This window comes from Borostomias antarcticus (assembly GCF_949987555.1).
Source record: "Borostomias antarcticus genome assembly, chromosome: 1".
Taxonomy (NCBI): Eukaryota; Metazoa; Chordata; class Actinopteri; order Stomiiformes; family Stomiidae; genus Borostomias; species Borostomias antarcticus.
In genome coordinates, this window is record NC_140234.1 from 21,178,974 (window position 1) to 21,191,223 (window position 12,250).

Genomic DNA, 12,250 nt, shown 5'->3' on the forward strand with positions numbered 1-12,250 from the left:
CGAAGTGAAAGGGGTATCATATATCCCAGTCATGACGTTTCTTATTTTAGCCGCAGTATGTGTCCAGCCTGGTAGAAAGGGGGTGTGTGTGTGTGTGTGTGTGTGTGTGGTGAGTCATAGCTGGACAGCTGGACCAGGGGACAGGACAGAATACTGGCCTGATCAAACCCTAACCCTATAACCCTACTGGTCACACTGGGAGCCCTGGTTTCTGTCAGAGGCTTATAGGCTAGAAGGCTTTCCCCGTCTTAATGTGAGGCCATACGAGCACGTGCTGTTCAATATGTAATGCTCTACTCTCTCTGTAGGTCACACTTCTCCCTCTCTCCATCTCTCCGTCTCTCCATCTCTCCCTCTCTCCATCTCTCTGTCTCTCCACCTCTCACTCTCTTCAGTACTCTCCATCCCTCGTTCACTGCCATTCCCTCCCCTCTCTTGACATGACTATCTCTCCATCTCTCCATCCATCTCTTTCTCTATCCATCTCTCTCTCCCTCTATCTCCCTCTCTCCACCTCCCTCTCTCTTTCTTTCTTTCTTTCTCCGTCTCTCCATCCCTCTCTCTCTCTCTCTCTTACTGTCTTTCTTCAGACGATAGTCTTGCCACTCCGTAAAAGGCCTTTGTAACGGGACGGTGAGTGGTAGATACAGGCAAGGCCAGAGTCAACAGGAACATGGTGTGACTCCATCATGCGCTTTCCTGCTTTCAGCGTTTTGGCCTGAGAAAGAACATCATTAAGATCCCGTGCTGATAGCGCTGACAGCTCTCTTCATTGGGCGCTGCTGCGAGGCACGGAGAACATGGCGGCAGAAGCTAAATCGGGATTTTTGGCCCACTCTGGAATTGTGGGTTTAGCATGAGAGGCTAATTCAGGAGTAAGTGTCTACAAGGCTAATTATGGGTCGAGCATGACCACCGTTCTCAGTTGAGAGAAGCAACATGAGGCTTTATAGAAGGAGAGTCATTTGGTTGGCTGGCGAAGACAGCCAATGGTGTCGCTAGAAAAACAAGTGAACGAGAGTTCGGCCTCTAGCTGTTCCACTTCAGCTGGAGGGTTCCTTTAGGTGACTGTCACTTTGACGAAACACTGCATCTGTCCTCTCGCTCTCTCTCTCTGTCTTCCTGTGTCCCTGTCCTCCTGTTAGAGGGGAGACATTTCCATTTATGAGGCTGGCAGGTCGGTTGGCACCGCGCCACCAGTAAAGTGTTGGGGTAAACACACAGAAGCCAAGGGAGAGCCCCCCCCCCCCCTCCACCAACCACACATACGCATCCACACACACACACACACATACACACAAGCACACGCACACACCAGACTGCCCAGCCAGGCTCATGCCTCTGCCGTGCCAGGCGTTCAGGGGCCCTGGCGTTCAGGGGCCAGGCGTTCAGGGGCCTGGCGTTCAGGGGCCTGGCGTTCAGGGGACTGGCGAGGCGTTGGGAGGATACATCTGCGCGGGAGCGGAGGATGGCGCCCGCCGTCCGTCTCCAGCCGAGTCAGCGTTCATCATCCAATCACGTCGTGCTGACGGGACCACATGCTCTTACATGCGTAGCCTCGTATGTATCAGCGGGTTGATAACCAGACTCTCTGCTGGCTTATTGATAAGAATATAATTTCTTATGCCGTGATAAATCAATAATTGATTACTCCCATGCCTGTGATTACAAGGGGCCCGTTCCTAAATGGTGATTTTGAATCAGACGAAAGGTCGGCAGTTGCTTTCATCTAGCTTGAAGCTAAAGTTTCAAGATAGACTAGTGATCATGTGTATCAAGATGGCCGCTGTCTCTCTGCATGTTTGCCAGTAGGGGATTACACAGGACAGACTGTGCCCCAAGCGCCAGTCACACGGCAGCCAGTCACTGTGGAAGAGCAAAGCCCCATTGTGAGAGGATTTAAGGGACGAGAAGGAAGCCACAGGGTTCTGTTGTTCCAGCAAGGGGCGGTTCTGGAAGCTTCTCTCTTCCCATCTCTCTTTCTTTCTCTCTTCCTCTCTCCCTCTCTTTCTCTCTCTCTTCCTCTCTCCCTCTCTTTCTCTCTCTCCCTCATTCTTTCTCTTTTCTCTCTCCCTCTCCCTCGCTCTCTCTCTGTCTCTCTATCTCTCTCTCCCTCCCTCTCTCTCTGTCTCTGTGTCTCTCTCCCTCCCTCTCTCTTTCCCTCCCTCTCTCTCTCTGTTTCTCTCCCTCCCTCCCTCTCTCTCTGTTTCTCTCTCTCCCTCCCTCTGTCTCACTGCTAAAACAGTTTACACTGTTGCCTTGGTCTCACTCACATTCCTCCCCGCACAAGAGGGGTGGGGCGAAGAAAATAAACGATGGGCTGGAAAAACCTGCCTCAAAAAAGTTTTAAACGGTGACGGCTATTCTTAGATACACACACCACACACACACACACACACACACACACACACACACACACACACACACACACACACACACACACACATGACAGGAGGCTCTGTTCAGACCACTGGTATTTTAAAAGGGAACTGGATACTGTGGTACTGTGTCCTTTGTTGTGTGCTACAATCTCCACAAACACATGGACGCACACACACACACACGCGAGTGTTAGCGGATCTGTATGTCCCAGGAGTCTGTTGACCCGTGGGCACCTGGAAGTGTTTGTGTGAGCGGGGAGAGGAAACGGAGGGCCGCTAGCAAGGACACCCAGGAGTCTCCTCCTCGTTACCAGGGTGTTCAGGCAACGCCGTCCGTATAAACAAACACGCCAGCTGGTCCTTTCTCCAGGCGTGGTGCCTCGGAGGATGTACATGTCAGCTATGCTATTGATAAATGATGGAGCTTCGGTATTGAAGAGTCAATGGCCGAGAGGAAGTAGTACACCGGAACAGAATTGTAGATCAGACTCAAGGTTTGTTGAGTACAACAGCAGACAGGATCCTGGGTCAGTCGCAGATACACACTGTACAGTAGACAGTGAACTCTGATTGGACGACCTAGCCTTGAGTTTGTGCCATCTTTTTTAGTCATGGTGTGGCCGGATTCTATACATAGTGTTACGCCCTTATACATTCTGTGCATTAGTGCCTAGTTGGCTTGTACTGTTTGCACCTGGTCTTCTCTCTATTCCTAGATTCTGACCATATAGGTCCTGGTTCTGGTAATAGCTTAAGAACAGGAACATCTTGACTAGAGTCAGCAGAAAACCTCTTATCAGTTATGTTATGTGGTTATAACATAACATAACACAGCATAACATAACATGACATGGCTTGTATGTATATACAGTATCTTTGGACCGCCAATTAAATATGTTGTCTGCCCCCTGTTGAAGAGGCACTTTGGAACGTCTTTCTTATCCAATCATGACACTATGTTTTTTCTCACATCCAATCACAGTGGAGCCCCTTGTGAGGCAGGTGAAGAAGACTCGCATCAAAAGGGATGACTTCCATCTCCTGAAGGTGATTGGTCGAGGGACCTTCAGCGAGGTGAGATGGAGATGCTGGGACCGAAGGAGGCCCCGCCCAGCCGTCAAACCCCATCCCCATGGTTACGGCTGTGTTCGGAATCGCTCTCTATTCACTATATAGTGCACCATATGGGGCGTCAGCCATTTTGTTTTGATGTGTGCGAATTCTCCACAGAATTTTAATTCCCTATATAGTCCACTATTTTTTACCCACAATTCACCTTGATTTCCAGGGAACAGCGCATGTACCCTACATTTTCTCCGTTCCCTAGGTAGTTCACTACATGGTGAACCCCATATAGGGAATAGGGAGTGAGGGAACGAGGGAGCGATTCCCAACACAGCTTACATCTCTGTGTTGCTGTGATTGTAGGTTGCCGTGGCGAGGATGCGCACTACACAACAGGTATACGCCCTGAAGATCATGAACAAGTGGGACATGCTGAAACGAGGAGAGGTATATATCAACGTGGAGAGGCTGGGTCTTTTTATATCCTTGTGGGACCCGCTAAACCTAACCATAGCCATAAAATGTAAACCTCACCCTAAACAACCTTTGACCCCTAACTCTAGCCTACCTGTTGTCCCACTTGAAAGTTCAATCTATAGGGACCAATAGGATAAAGAGTAATACGTACCTGAAACACAGTTGCTGATAGTGGAGGGAATCATGTATGTAGGATACTTACCTTAGTTGAGTGCATCAAGTAGTTGTCCTAATAGTCAAGTGCCTTAATGCTCTTCAGACTTACCGTTACCGGGTGGATAAGAGCTCCAGATTTTGCACGAGGCTTCCTCAGAACCTCCTGAAGGGTTTTAACCTAGGAGCCCACCAGAAATGTGGAAAATCTCCATACAGAGCACAAATATTCCCTTGAAAAAAAAGTTGCTTTTCTAGAGTTTTAAGACTTAATAGTCTTACTCGGAAGGCAGCCCAATATCCTGAAAACATAGATGAGAAAATGATTGAGTCTCAAGCTTTCATCGAATTGATGAATTACATTGAGAAATCTGTGGACTCTTGAGTTCTTCTCTTCAAGCTATGAATCAACTCGAGGATCTGGGGATCAAGAAACTAGTCAACAACACCAAGCTAAAGGAACATTTAACTGAACACTTGCCAGAGGCACGAGCAGGGTTTGAACATCTGCATTCAATGGGTAAGAAGTCTGCTTGGCGGGCCTGGCAAGCCGATGATGATGCAACAGAAGTATTTGTCTGCCTGGCCAAACATCCCTTCCAGCTGCTGGATGTTGACTCTCAGCAGTACCAGAAGCCTGAGAGACTGACTGTTATCCTATACAACAAATCCAGTCCTTTGAGCTCCATCAACTAGGCGAGAAAATAACTATTCTGTCATGAGAATCGGGCAATGCAAAAACAGCCACCCACCCAGGACGTGTTTAACCGTCTTACTGACTACAACTATTGTGTGTATGTGTGTGTGTGTGTGTGTGTGTGTGTGTGTGTGTGTGTGTGTGTGTGTGTGTGTGTGTGTGTGTGTGTGTGCGTGCCTCAAACAGACAGCATGCTTCCAGGAGGAGAGAGAGGTTCTGCTGAAGGGCGACCGACGCTGGATCACAGAGCTGCACTACGCCTTTCAGGATGACAACTACCTGGTGGGTATCAGCTACACACACACACACACACACACACACCAGCTCAGTCATCCTACCGGGTGTGTATCAGCGACACAAACACACACACACACACACACACACACACAAACACACATACACACACGCCAGCTCAGTCATCCTACCTGGTATGTATCAGCGACACAAACACACACACACACACACCAGCTCAGTCATCCTATCTGGTGTGTATCAGCGACACAAACACACACACACAAACACACACACACACACACACCAGCTCAGTCATCCTACCTGTCATCATGGAGACGACCGGCTGTGTCCCACTGGCGGAGACGTGTCCCTGCAGCCGTCACCACCGTCAGTCCAGGAAGACACACTCTGTCCTGTCTGAGGAGGGACAGATTGTACTGTATGCAAAGTTGTGTATATCCTCTGTAAACAGTTGGATATTTCAATCATCGGAATTTATACCTTCTCTCTCTTTCTTTCGTCTGCCTCTCTTTCTGTATCTTTCACTCTTTCCCTCCTTTCTTTCTCTCCCTCTCTCTCTCCCTCTTCTCTTTAAGTCATCTCTCCTCTATCTCTCCTTCTCTCTCTTCTCTCTCCTTCTCTCTCTCAGTATCTAGTGATGGACTACTATGTGGGTGGAGACCTGCTGACGCTGCTCAGTAAGTTTGGGGACCGTCTTCCTGAGGACATGGCCCAGTTCTATCTGGCTGAGATGATCATGGCCATCGACTCTGTCCACAGACTGGGCTACGTGCACAGGTGAGTCTAAGGTAACAAACACTAGCCTGAAACACAGGTCACAGCGACCAACACTAGCCAGGAACACAGGTCACAAGGTTAGCGACCAACACAAGAAAGCCAGAAACACATATATTGAGGGTAGTGACCAACACAAGCTAGCCAGTAATACACAGGCCACAATGGTTAGCGACCAACACAAGCTAGCCAGGAACACAGGTCACGAGGTTAGCGACCAACACAAGCTTACCAGTAATACACAGGCCACGAGGTTAGCCACCAACACAAACTAGCCAGGAACACAGGTCACAAGGTTAGCGACCAACAAAATCTTAGTAACAGAGATCACGAGGTTAGCAACCAACACAAGCTAGCCAGTAAGAGCTGTATAGTGTCAGCAGTGCGGGCTAGCCAGAATCATGGGTTTGCCTCTGTAGGTCATTCAGGGTTAGCCAGCAACACAATCAATAACACACATTATCAGTGTTCCAGGAATGTCGACCCAGTTATGCACCAAAATATTTATGGAATGTGTCTTTAGAACTGGAGATTCCCAAAAACAGACAGATAAATTTCAGAGGAATATAAATAATGTCATGGATCTACATAAAAGGAACGTTCTGGAAGCAGCCTATTGGATGAATCAATAGATGATCTGGAAACTTGGAGATATGTAGAAAACCTGTAAAATGTATTGTTTGTCTTTGGCATCAAGTTACAGAAATTGTATGAAAGCAAGAAATTGTATAAAATTCAGAGTGCCCACTGCCCATATACTGTAGGCTATATTTAGTCCATTATTTTCCATAATTTAATTCAAACATACTTAGTGGGGGCTCCTTTTGCACAAATTACTGCATCAACGTGGAGCATGGCATGGAGGCAATCAGCCTTGAAATATTTCATTATATGTGTAATGAATCTATATTATATGAAAGTTTCCCTTTTTGAATTAAATTACGGAAAATAATGAACTTTCCACAATATTAAAATTTTCGGAGATGCACCTATATATATATATATATATATATATATATATATATATATATATATATGGGCCGTGTATTTATATATATACATACAGTAGGCTATATGCCTATACGTACATTATGCATTATGATGGTACATTTCTTTCTCTCCTGCAGAGACATCAAGCCTGACAACATCCTGCTGAACGCTGAGGGTCACGTCAGACTGGGGGACTTTGGGTCCTGTCTGAGGGTTCAAGAGGACGGCATGGTGAGCCAACCCCCCACAGGGGCCAAACATGACACTCAGGGTCGCCTGCAGCGGGTGGAACTGTGAAAACATGTTCCTGCAAGCTCTGGCAGTGAAACTAGGCCTAGATGTATGTGTGTGTGAGGCCTACATGTATGTGTGTGTGTTTGTGTGTGTGTGTGTGTGTGTGTGTGTGTGTGTGTGTGTGTGTGTGTGTGTGTGTGTGTGTGTGTGTGTGTGTGTGTGTGTGTGTGTGAGTGAGCAGGTGCACTCGTCCATGGCGGTGGGGACCCCTGACTATCTGTCTCCAGAGATCCTGCGGGCGCTGGAGGGCGGCGGGGGCTACGGGTCAGAGTGTGACTGGTGGGCGCTGGGCATCTGCGCCTATGAGATGCTGCTGGGCTGCACGCCTTTCTACGCAGAGTCCATCGCCGAGACATACGCCAAGATCATCCACTTCCAGGTCAGAGGGCAACAAAAAGAAAAGTGTTTGAGAATTGATAAAAAATGTGGAAAGGTAGTGAAGTTGAAAATGTTTCAACTTCACTAATTCATTTCCCATAGTTGTATGTGAACCTTTAGAAAGTCCACTGTAAAAACAAAAACAAGGTAAAAACAAATAATGTTAGATATTCTAACTTGATAGTACTCTACAAAGAAGGTACTTATATTTATTTATTTTATATATCTTTATTTAACCAAGCAGATTGACTGAGAAAATATTCGCTTTTGCAGCAATGGCCAATGAAAAATATTACAAAACATGCTCACAAATTATTCTAATTGCCTCCTAATTGATGCACGTCTTATATTGTTCTGTGTTTAATAGTTAAAAACAGAACAACATGAAATGTGCATTACTTAGAAGGCAATTAGGATCCCCGGTGATAGTTAGTGCATCATTTGGGAGGCAGCCCCAGAAAGTCCTTGTTCGAAGGTGTAAAAGGCAGTTCCGTTTCAGCGTCCCAGCGAAGGTGCTCCAGACATCCGCAGCAGAGAGATGAAAAGCACTCCTATGTCACTTCCTCTTCCTGTCTTCTCTTCCTTCTCCTAAGCCTCCTGAGTTCCTTGACTTATACTGAGGTCAAACTACAGCAACAGCTGCAGATTTTCAATAAACATGGACCTTGTTATGTCATTCTCTAGGAGTATTTTGAGTTCCCGCCATCTGGTCCTGAGGTTTCGGACGAGGCTCGCTCCTTCATCGCAGGGTTGATCTGTGAGAGAGAACACCGGCTGGGGGTCCAGGGTCCAGGAGATTTCAGAGCCCACCCCTTCTTCAGTGGACTGGACTGGGGCTCCCTGCATGAGCTCCCAGCCCCCTTCCAGCCCGAGGTGTCCAATGCCACCGACACCTCCAACTTTGATGTGTTGGATGACTGCCTTAATGAAATGGTACTTTGTACAGGGCCTGTAAAGCTGTGTTTTATTTACTTGTATATTCAAAATTGACAGAGCCTAGAATATACCCTTGTGGGACACCTAATGCAACTGAAATTGATTTGCATCTCACCGAATACAGATAGAAGCAAATGGAGATAGAAACATTGGCTTAGTATTTCTAATGTTGTCCTGCAGGAGACGCTGTCAGATGTTATGGACATGGCCCCCATTGGAGTTCATCTGGCTTTTGTTGGATACTCCTACACAGCCACCAGGTCAACTTGAACTCCCGTTGTTCATCAGTTGTTTAAAAGATTGAAGAGATGATATGACAGTCAACATTTTTGCTCATGGGTCTGTATCTTACAGGCAGACAGGTGCCATGGATCGCAGTCGTGATATCATGATTGAAATCGACCAGCAGCGGCTCAGAGAATGCGAGGGCCTCCATTTCCAAGAAAAGCTGGTAGTGATATTTCTCAAGGCCAAATGTGGCGGAAACACTCACACATAAATCTCTAAATAGGCATTTTAATAGCGCACAGAAAACAAGTGTGTATTTGTTTAAGGATGGAATGCTAGCTGCAGCTAATGGCATTTCAAACGTGTCTGTCAGGTGTGTGAAGAATTGCAAACCGCTTCCTGGCCATATGGGATTATGAATGTTTGACATGTGTAGCCTAGCATGTGTTTGACAGCTAGGTATGCTGGAAATGCTAACTCCCGCAGAGCTATGTTTTCCCTGACCATGCTGTGTCATGCTACTGTAACTGGGGGCGGTGTGGGTTCCAGACCCAGGTGTGGCAGCTCAGAGACACTCTGCCAGAGGATCTGCCTGCCCTTCTGGAGCTCCCCCTGGCCCTGGAGCAGGGTACTACGGCATCCACTCACACCCCAACCGAGGAGGAAGAGGAGGAGGCAGACCAAATTTCAGGACTTGATGAGGATTTGCACAGGTTTGGTGAAACTAAATGCCTTTTCTCCTATCTCCCTTATAATGCTAGACCAGATGCATTCTGCTGTACCTCTACAATATATGTTAGACATGACAAATAAAGTTACATATGTTTGTAATGCTTTAAAAAGTCTTCTCATCTGTGAATCTCGACTACTTATCCACCCAGACGGCTAGAGGAGGCGGAGCGGAGGAACGGAGAGCTGGAGAGAGAGATGGAGAGACTGAAGGGGGAGATCCTGGATCTGAGGACCCCCAAAGAGACAGGCAAGGGATCCACCGCTCATCCTTCCCATTCCTCATCCCTCCATCAATCGTCATCTGTTCTGCTGAGTCATCGGCCCACTCTACAGTACCAGGCTGCGCCAACAGCTGTTCATTCAGCCATTCTTGTGATACTGCACCTGACCGCATGACCAAAAGCCCCAAAAGTAGTCATTACAGTAGGCCAATGAACTTCAACTTTTGATACATGCATATGTGTGTGTAAGAAAAAAAAGATGCTCATCCTTTCTATAGCACCGCCACTGCTGGTGTCACTTGTCCTTATAGAATGCTATGACAATGACATGTACATGTGCATGTACAGACGGTTCACATACTGTACTATATGAAGAGCGTGTCTTGTTGGTGGCAGAGCATTACTTAAATACATAGGCATCCATATACCGCTCCCCACCCTAGTGTCTAAGAACAACATCACCGTGAGATGGTAGGAGCTCCAGACAATGAGCCTGGCTGAGTAAACAGAGCCCTGCAGAGAAGCATGAGCAGCATCTGCTTACGTTGGAGTCCTTGACCAGAACATGGCGATAAATATCCTCTCTAAGAATAGGCCTGGAATGCAGCGGTTGGATGTGCCTCTCTATAAATCTGTACTCCGTAATGGACCTTTTCAAGATGTAGTGTTGGCGGGGGGGGGGGGGGGATCTCCCTTCCTCTTCAGATCTGTTCCCTGATGGATGAATGTGATATCCCTATGGAACTCCAACTCCCATAGTTCACAAGAGGACTTCAGCATATTAGTCCACCAGAGGACTTCAGCGTATTAATACCACAAGAGCACCAGCATACTGACATGGGAATACTCACGCCTATAGGTCTCAACTTTAACACCTTGCTTTTTTGAACAAACAAACCCTTTATTTCAGTCACTCCACCTCCATCACTTTCTTCTCTGTCACCACACACTCGCTCTGTCGTCCCTTTCATCACGCAAACACGTCACGTATCGTCTCGTCGCCCTCTCTCGTGGATTGCAACCCGGGCCGGTCGGCTAGCTACCACGGTGCACCGAAAACATTGCCTGTCACAGCGCAGCTGTGCGCACCAGTGAGCTGCTCTCTCTCTAATGTACCTCTCTCCTCCAATCACAGGGCTGCGTGCCTGCCCGCCATCTCTTTCTCTGCCTGCCCACTGTCTGGACCCCCCAGGGGATGTAAGCCTATCTTTACTCATCTCTCTCTCTCTCTTTCTCTCTCTCTAATTATGTCTAAGATGGGGAAAACTTAAAGACACTCTTGAGACAGAACCTGGTTGACTGTCTGGATCCTTTATTATGGAAACTTGTTTGTTTTTGTTTTAGCAGCCAGCCCTAGCCTTGTGTGGGGTTTAGTACGCTGGGTCTGTTTGTTTAGGAGGCATTAGAGGTGTAAAGGGCCGTGAAACAGAACAGGCCCTTATTATGTCTCTCACACAACTGCAGATACAGACACCAGGCTCTGTTTTACGCTCCAGCTAAGCCGTTTAGCACTACGCTGGTGCCCAGCTTGCCTGACTCGCTGTGCCTGACTGTGTTTTAGGAGAGGACAGCGCCACCTGCCTGCCATTACCCGCTAGTGATCCCACGACACCGCCACCTGCTGCTGTTTCACAGGGTAAGGGGCGCAGCACATGTTCCCCAGAGAGGTGGATCGGGGCTCACTGTTGATCACAGCTGAGTTGTTGCTTTTTCCCGTGCAGTTTATTTGCTTTTGTTTCCTCTTTCCTCTCTCTGTGTCTCTTTTTTATCTTCCCTTCCTTCATATTCACTTCCTCTTTCTCCCTCCCACCTAATCCCGACCCCCGACCCCCTCTCTCTCAGGTGCGTTGGCCGAATGCGAGGAGTGAGTCTTACCTGCTGGTGTGTGTGAAGGGGGATGAGCTCCAGGCCTGGGACAGACAGTGTTGTACAGAGCTCTCTTGATGGAGCCCTCTGGGTTGCCAAGCCGGACCTCGCCTAACCGGAGGGCAGACTGTGTCCACTCTGCCCTACAGGCAAACCCCCCCCACCCCCCATGCCCCCAAAAGCTAAGAGGACAGGACGGCACCGAGGGGCGCCAAAATGAACCTGGGTAAAGTGGACAGAGACAGTGTGTCCTCGGGGGAGACAAAACAGGAGAAGGACCGACTCAGCATTCAGCCCCAGACTTTTGATTCGTTATCTCCGAGGGGTTTGAAGTGAGATCGGAAGCTCTGGGAGGGACATGGAGTGTGTGGGGGGGGCGGGGGGGGGTGATGGGGGGTGCAAGGTAGACTGATAGGACATGAAGGACACCCCCACCCGGATCAGCGATGGAAGCCTGTGTGCCGTGGTTTAGGGTGAAAGCCGCGCCGCGGCAAAACCGCGACCCTGTTATTCCCACGACTGTCCGTTCCTGCGCCATGCTTTTGACATAAGAAAACTGAAATGAAACTTATTTGCTTTAAATCAATGAATCAAACAATTTACTTTATTTTTTTTAAAGATATTTTTAAGGGGTTTCTGCTTTATTATGATAGGACAGTATAGGTGACACACAGGAAAGATGGGAGAGAGAGAGAGGGGAAGACATGCAGCAAAGGGCGTGGGCCGGATTCAAACCCATGCCGCTGCAGGAAGGACTAGCCTTTACATGGTAAGCGCCCCAGCCCATTGAGCTACCAGGCCGC

At 48.0% G+C, this 12,250-nt stretch overlaps 1 protein-coding gene across 1 annotated transcript in view; it reads left to right on the forward strand.

Moving 5' to 3' along the window:
- The window catches only part of dmpk (DM1 protein kinase), a gene marked incomplete at its 5' end in the record, with an annotated part of 14,058 nt that extends 2,443 nt beyond the window's left edge, over positions 1 to 11,615 (forward strand). Inside the window, 14 exons of the mRNA XM_084442697.1 lie at positions 3,364 to 3,455; positions 3,810 to 3,893; positions 4,960 to 5,055; positions 5,657 to 5,805; positions 6,930 to 7,023; positions 7,268 to 7,465; positions 8,149 to 8,397; positions 8,581 to 8,660; positions 8,755 to 8,851; positions 9,178 to 9,341; positions 9,510 to 9,607; positions 10,717 to 10,778; positions 11,143 to 11,217; positions 11,424 to 11,615. Coding sequence (XP_084298823.1) covers positions 3,364 to 3,455; positions 3,810 to 3,893; positions 4,960 to 5,055; positions 5,657 to 5,805; positions 6,930 to 7,023; positions 7,268 to 7,465; positions 8,149 to 8,397; positions 8,581 to 8,660; positions 8,755 to 8,851; positions 9,178 to 9,341; positions 9,510 to 9,607; positions 10,717 to 10,778; positions 11,143 to 11,217; positions 11,424 to 11,525 — 1,640 coding nt within the window. The 3' untranslated portion in view covers positions 11,526 to 11,615. The remainder of the gene's footprint in view (positions 1 to 3,363; positions 3,456 to 3,809; positions 3,894 to 4,959; positions 5,056 to 5,656; positions 5,806 to 6,929; positions 7,024 to 7,267; positions 7,466 to 8,148; positions 8,398 to 8,580; positions 8,661 to 8,754; positions 8,852 to 9,177; positions 9,342 to 9,509; positions 9,608 to 10,716; positions 10,779 to 11,142; positions 11,218 to 11,423) is intronic.
- Positions 11,616 to 12,250: the final 635 nt, after the last annotated feature.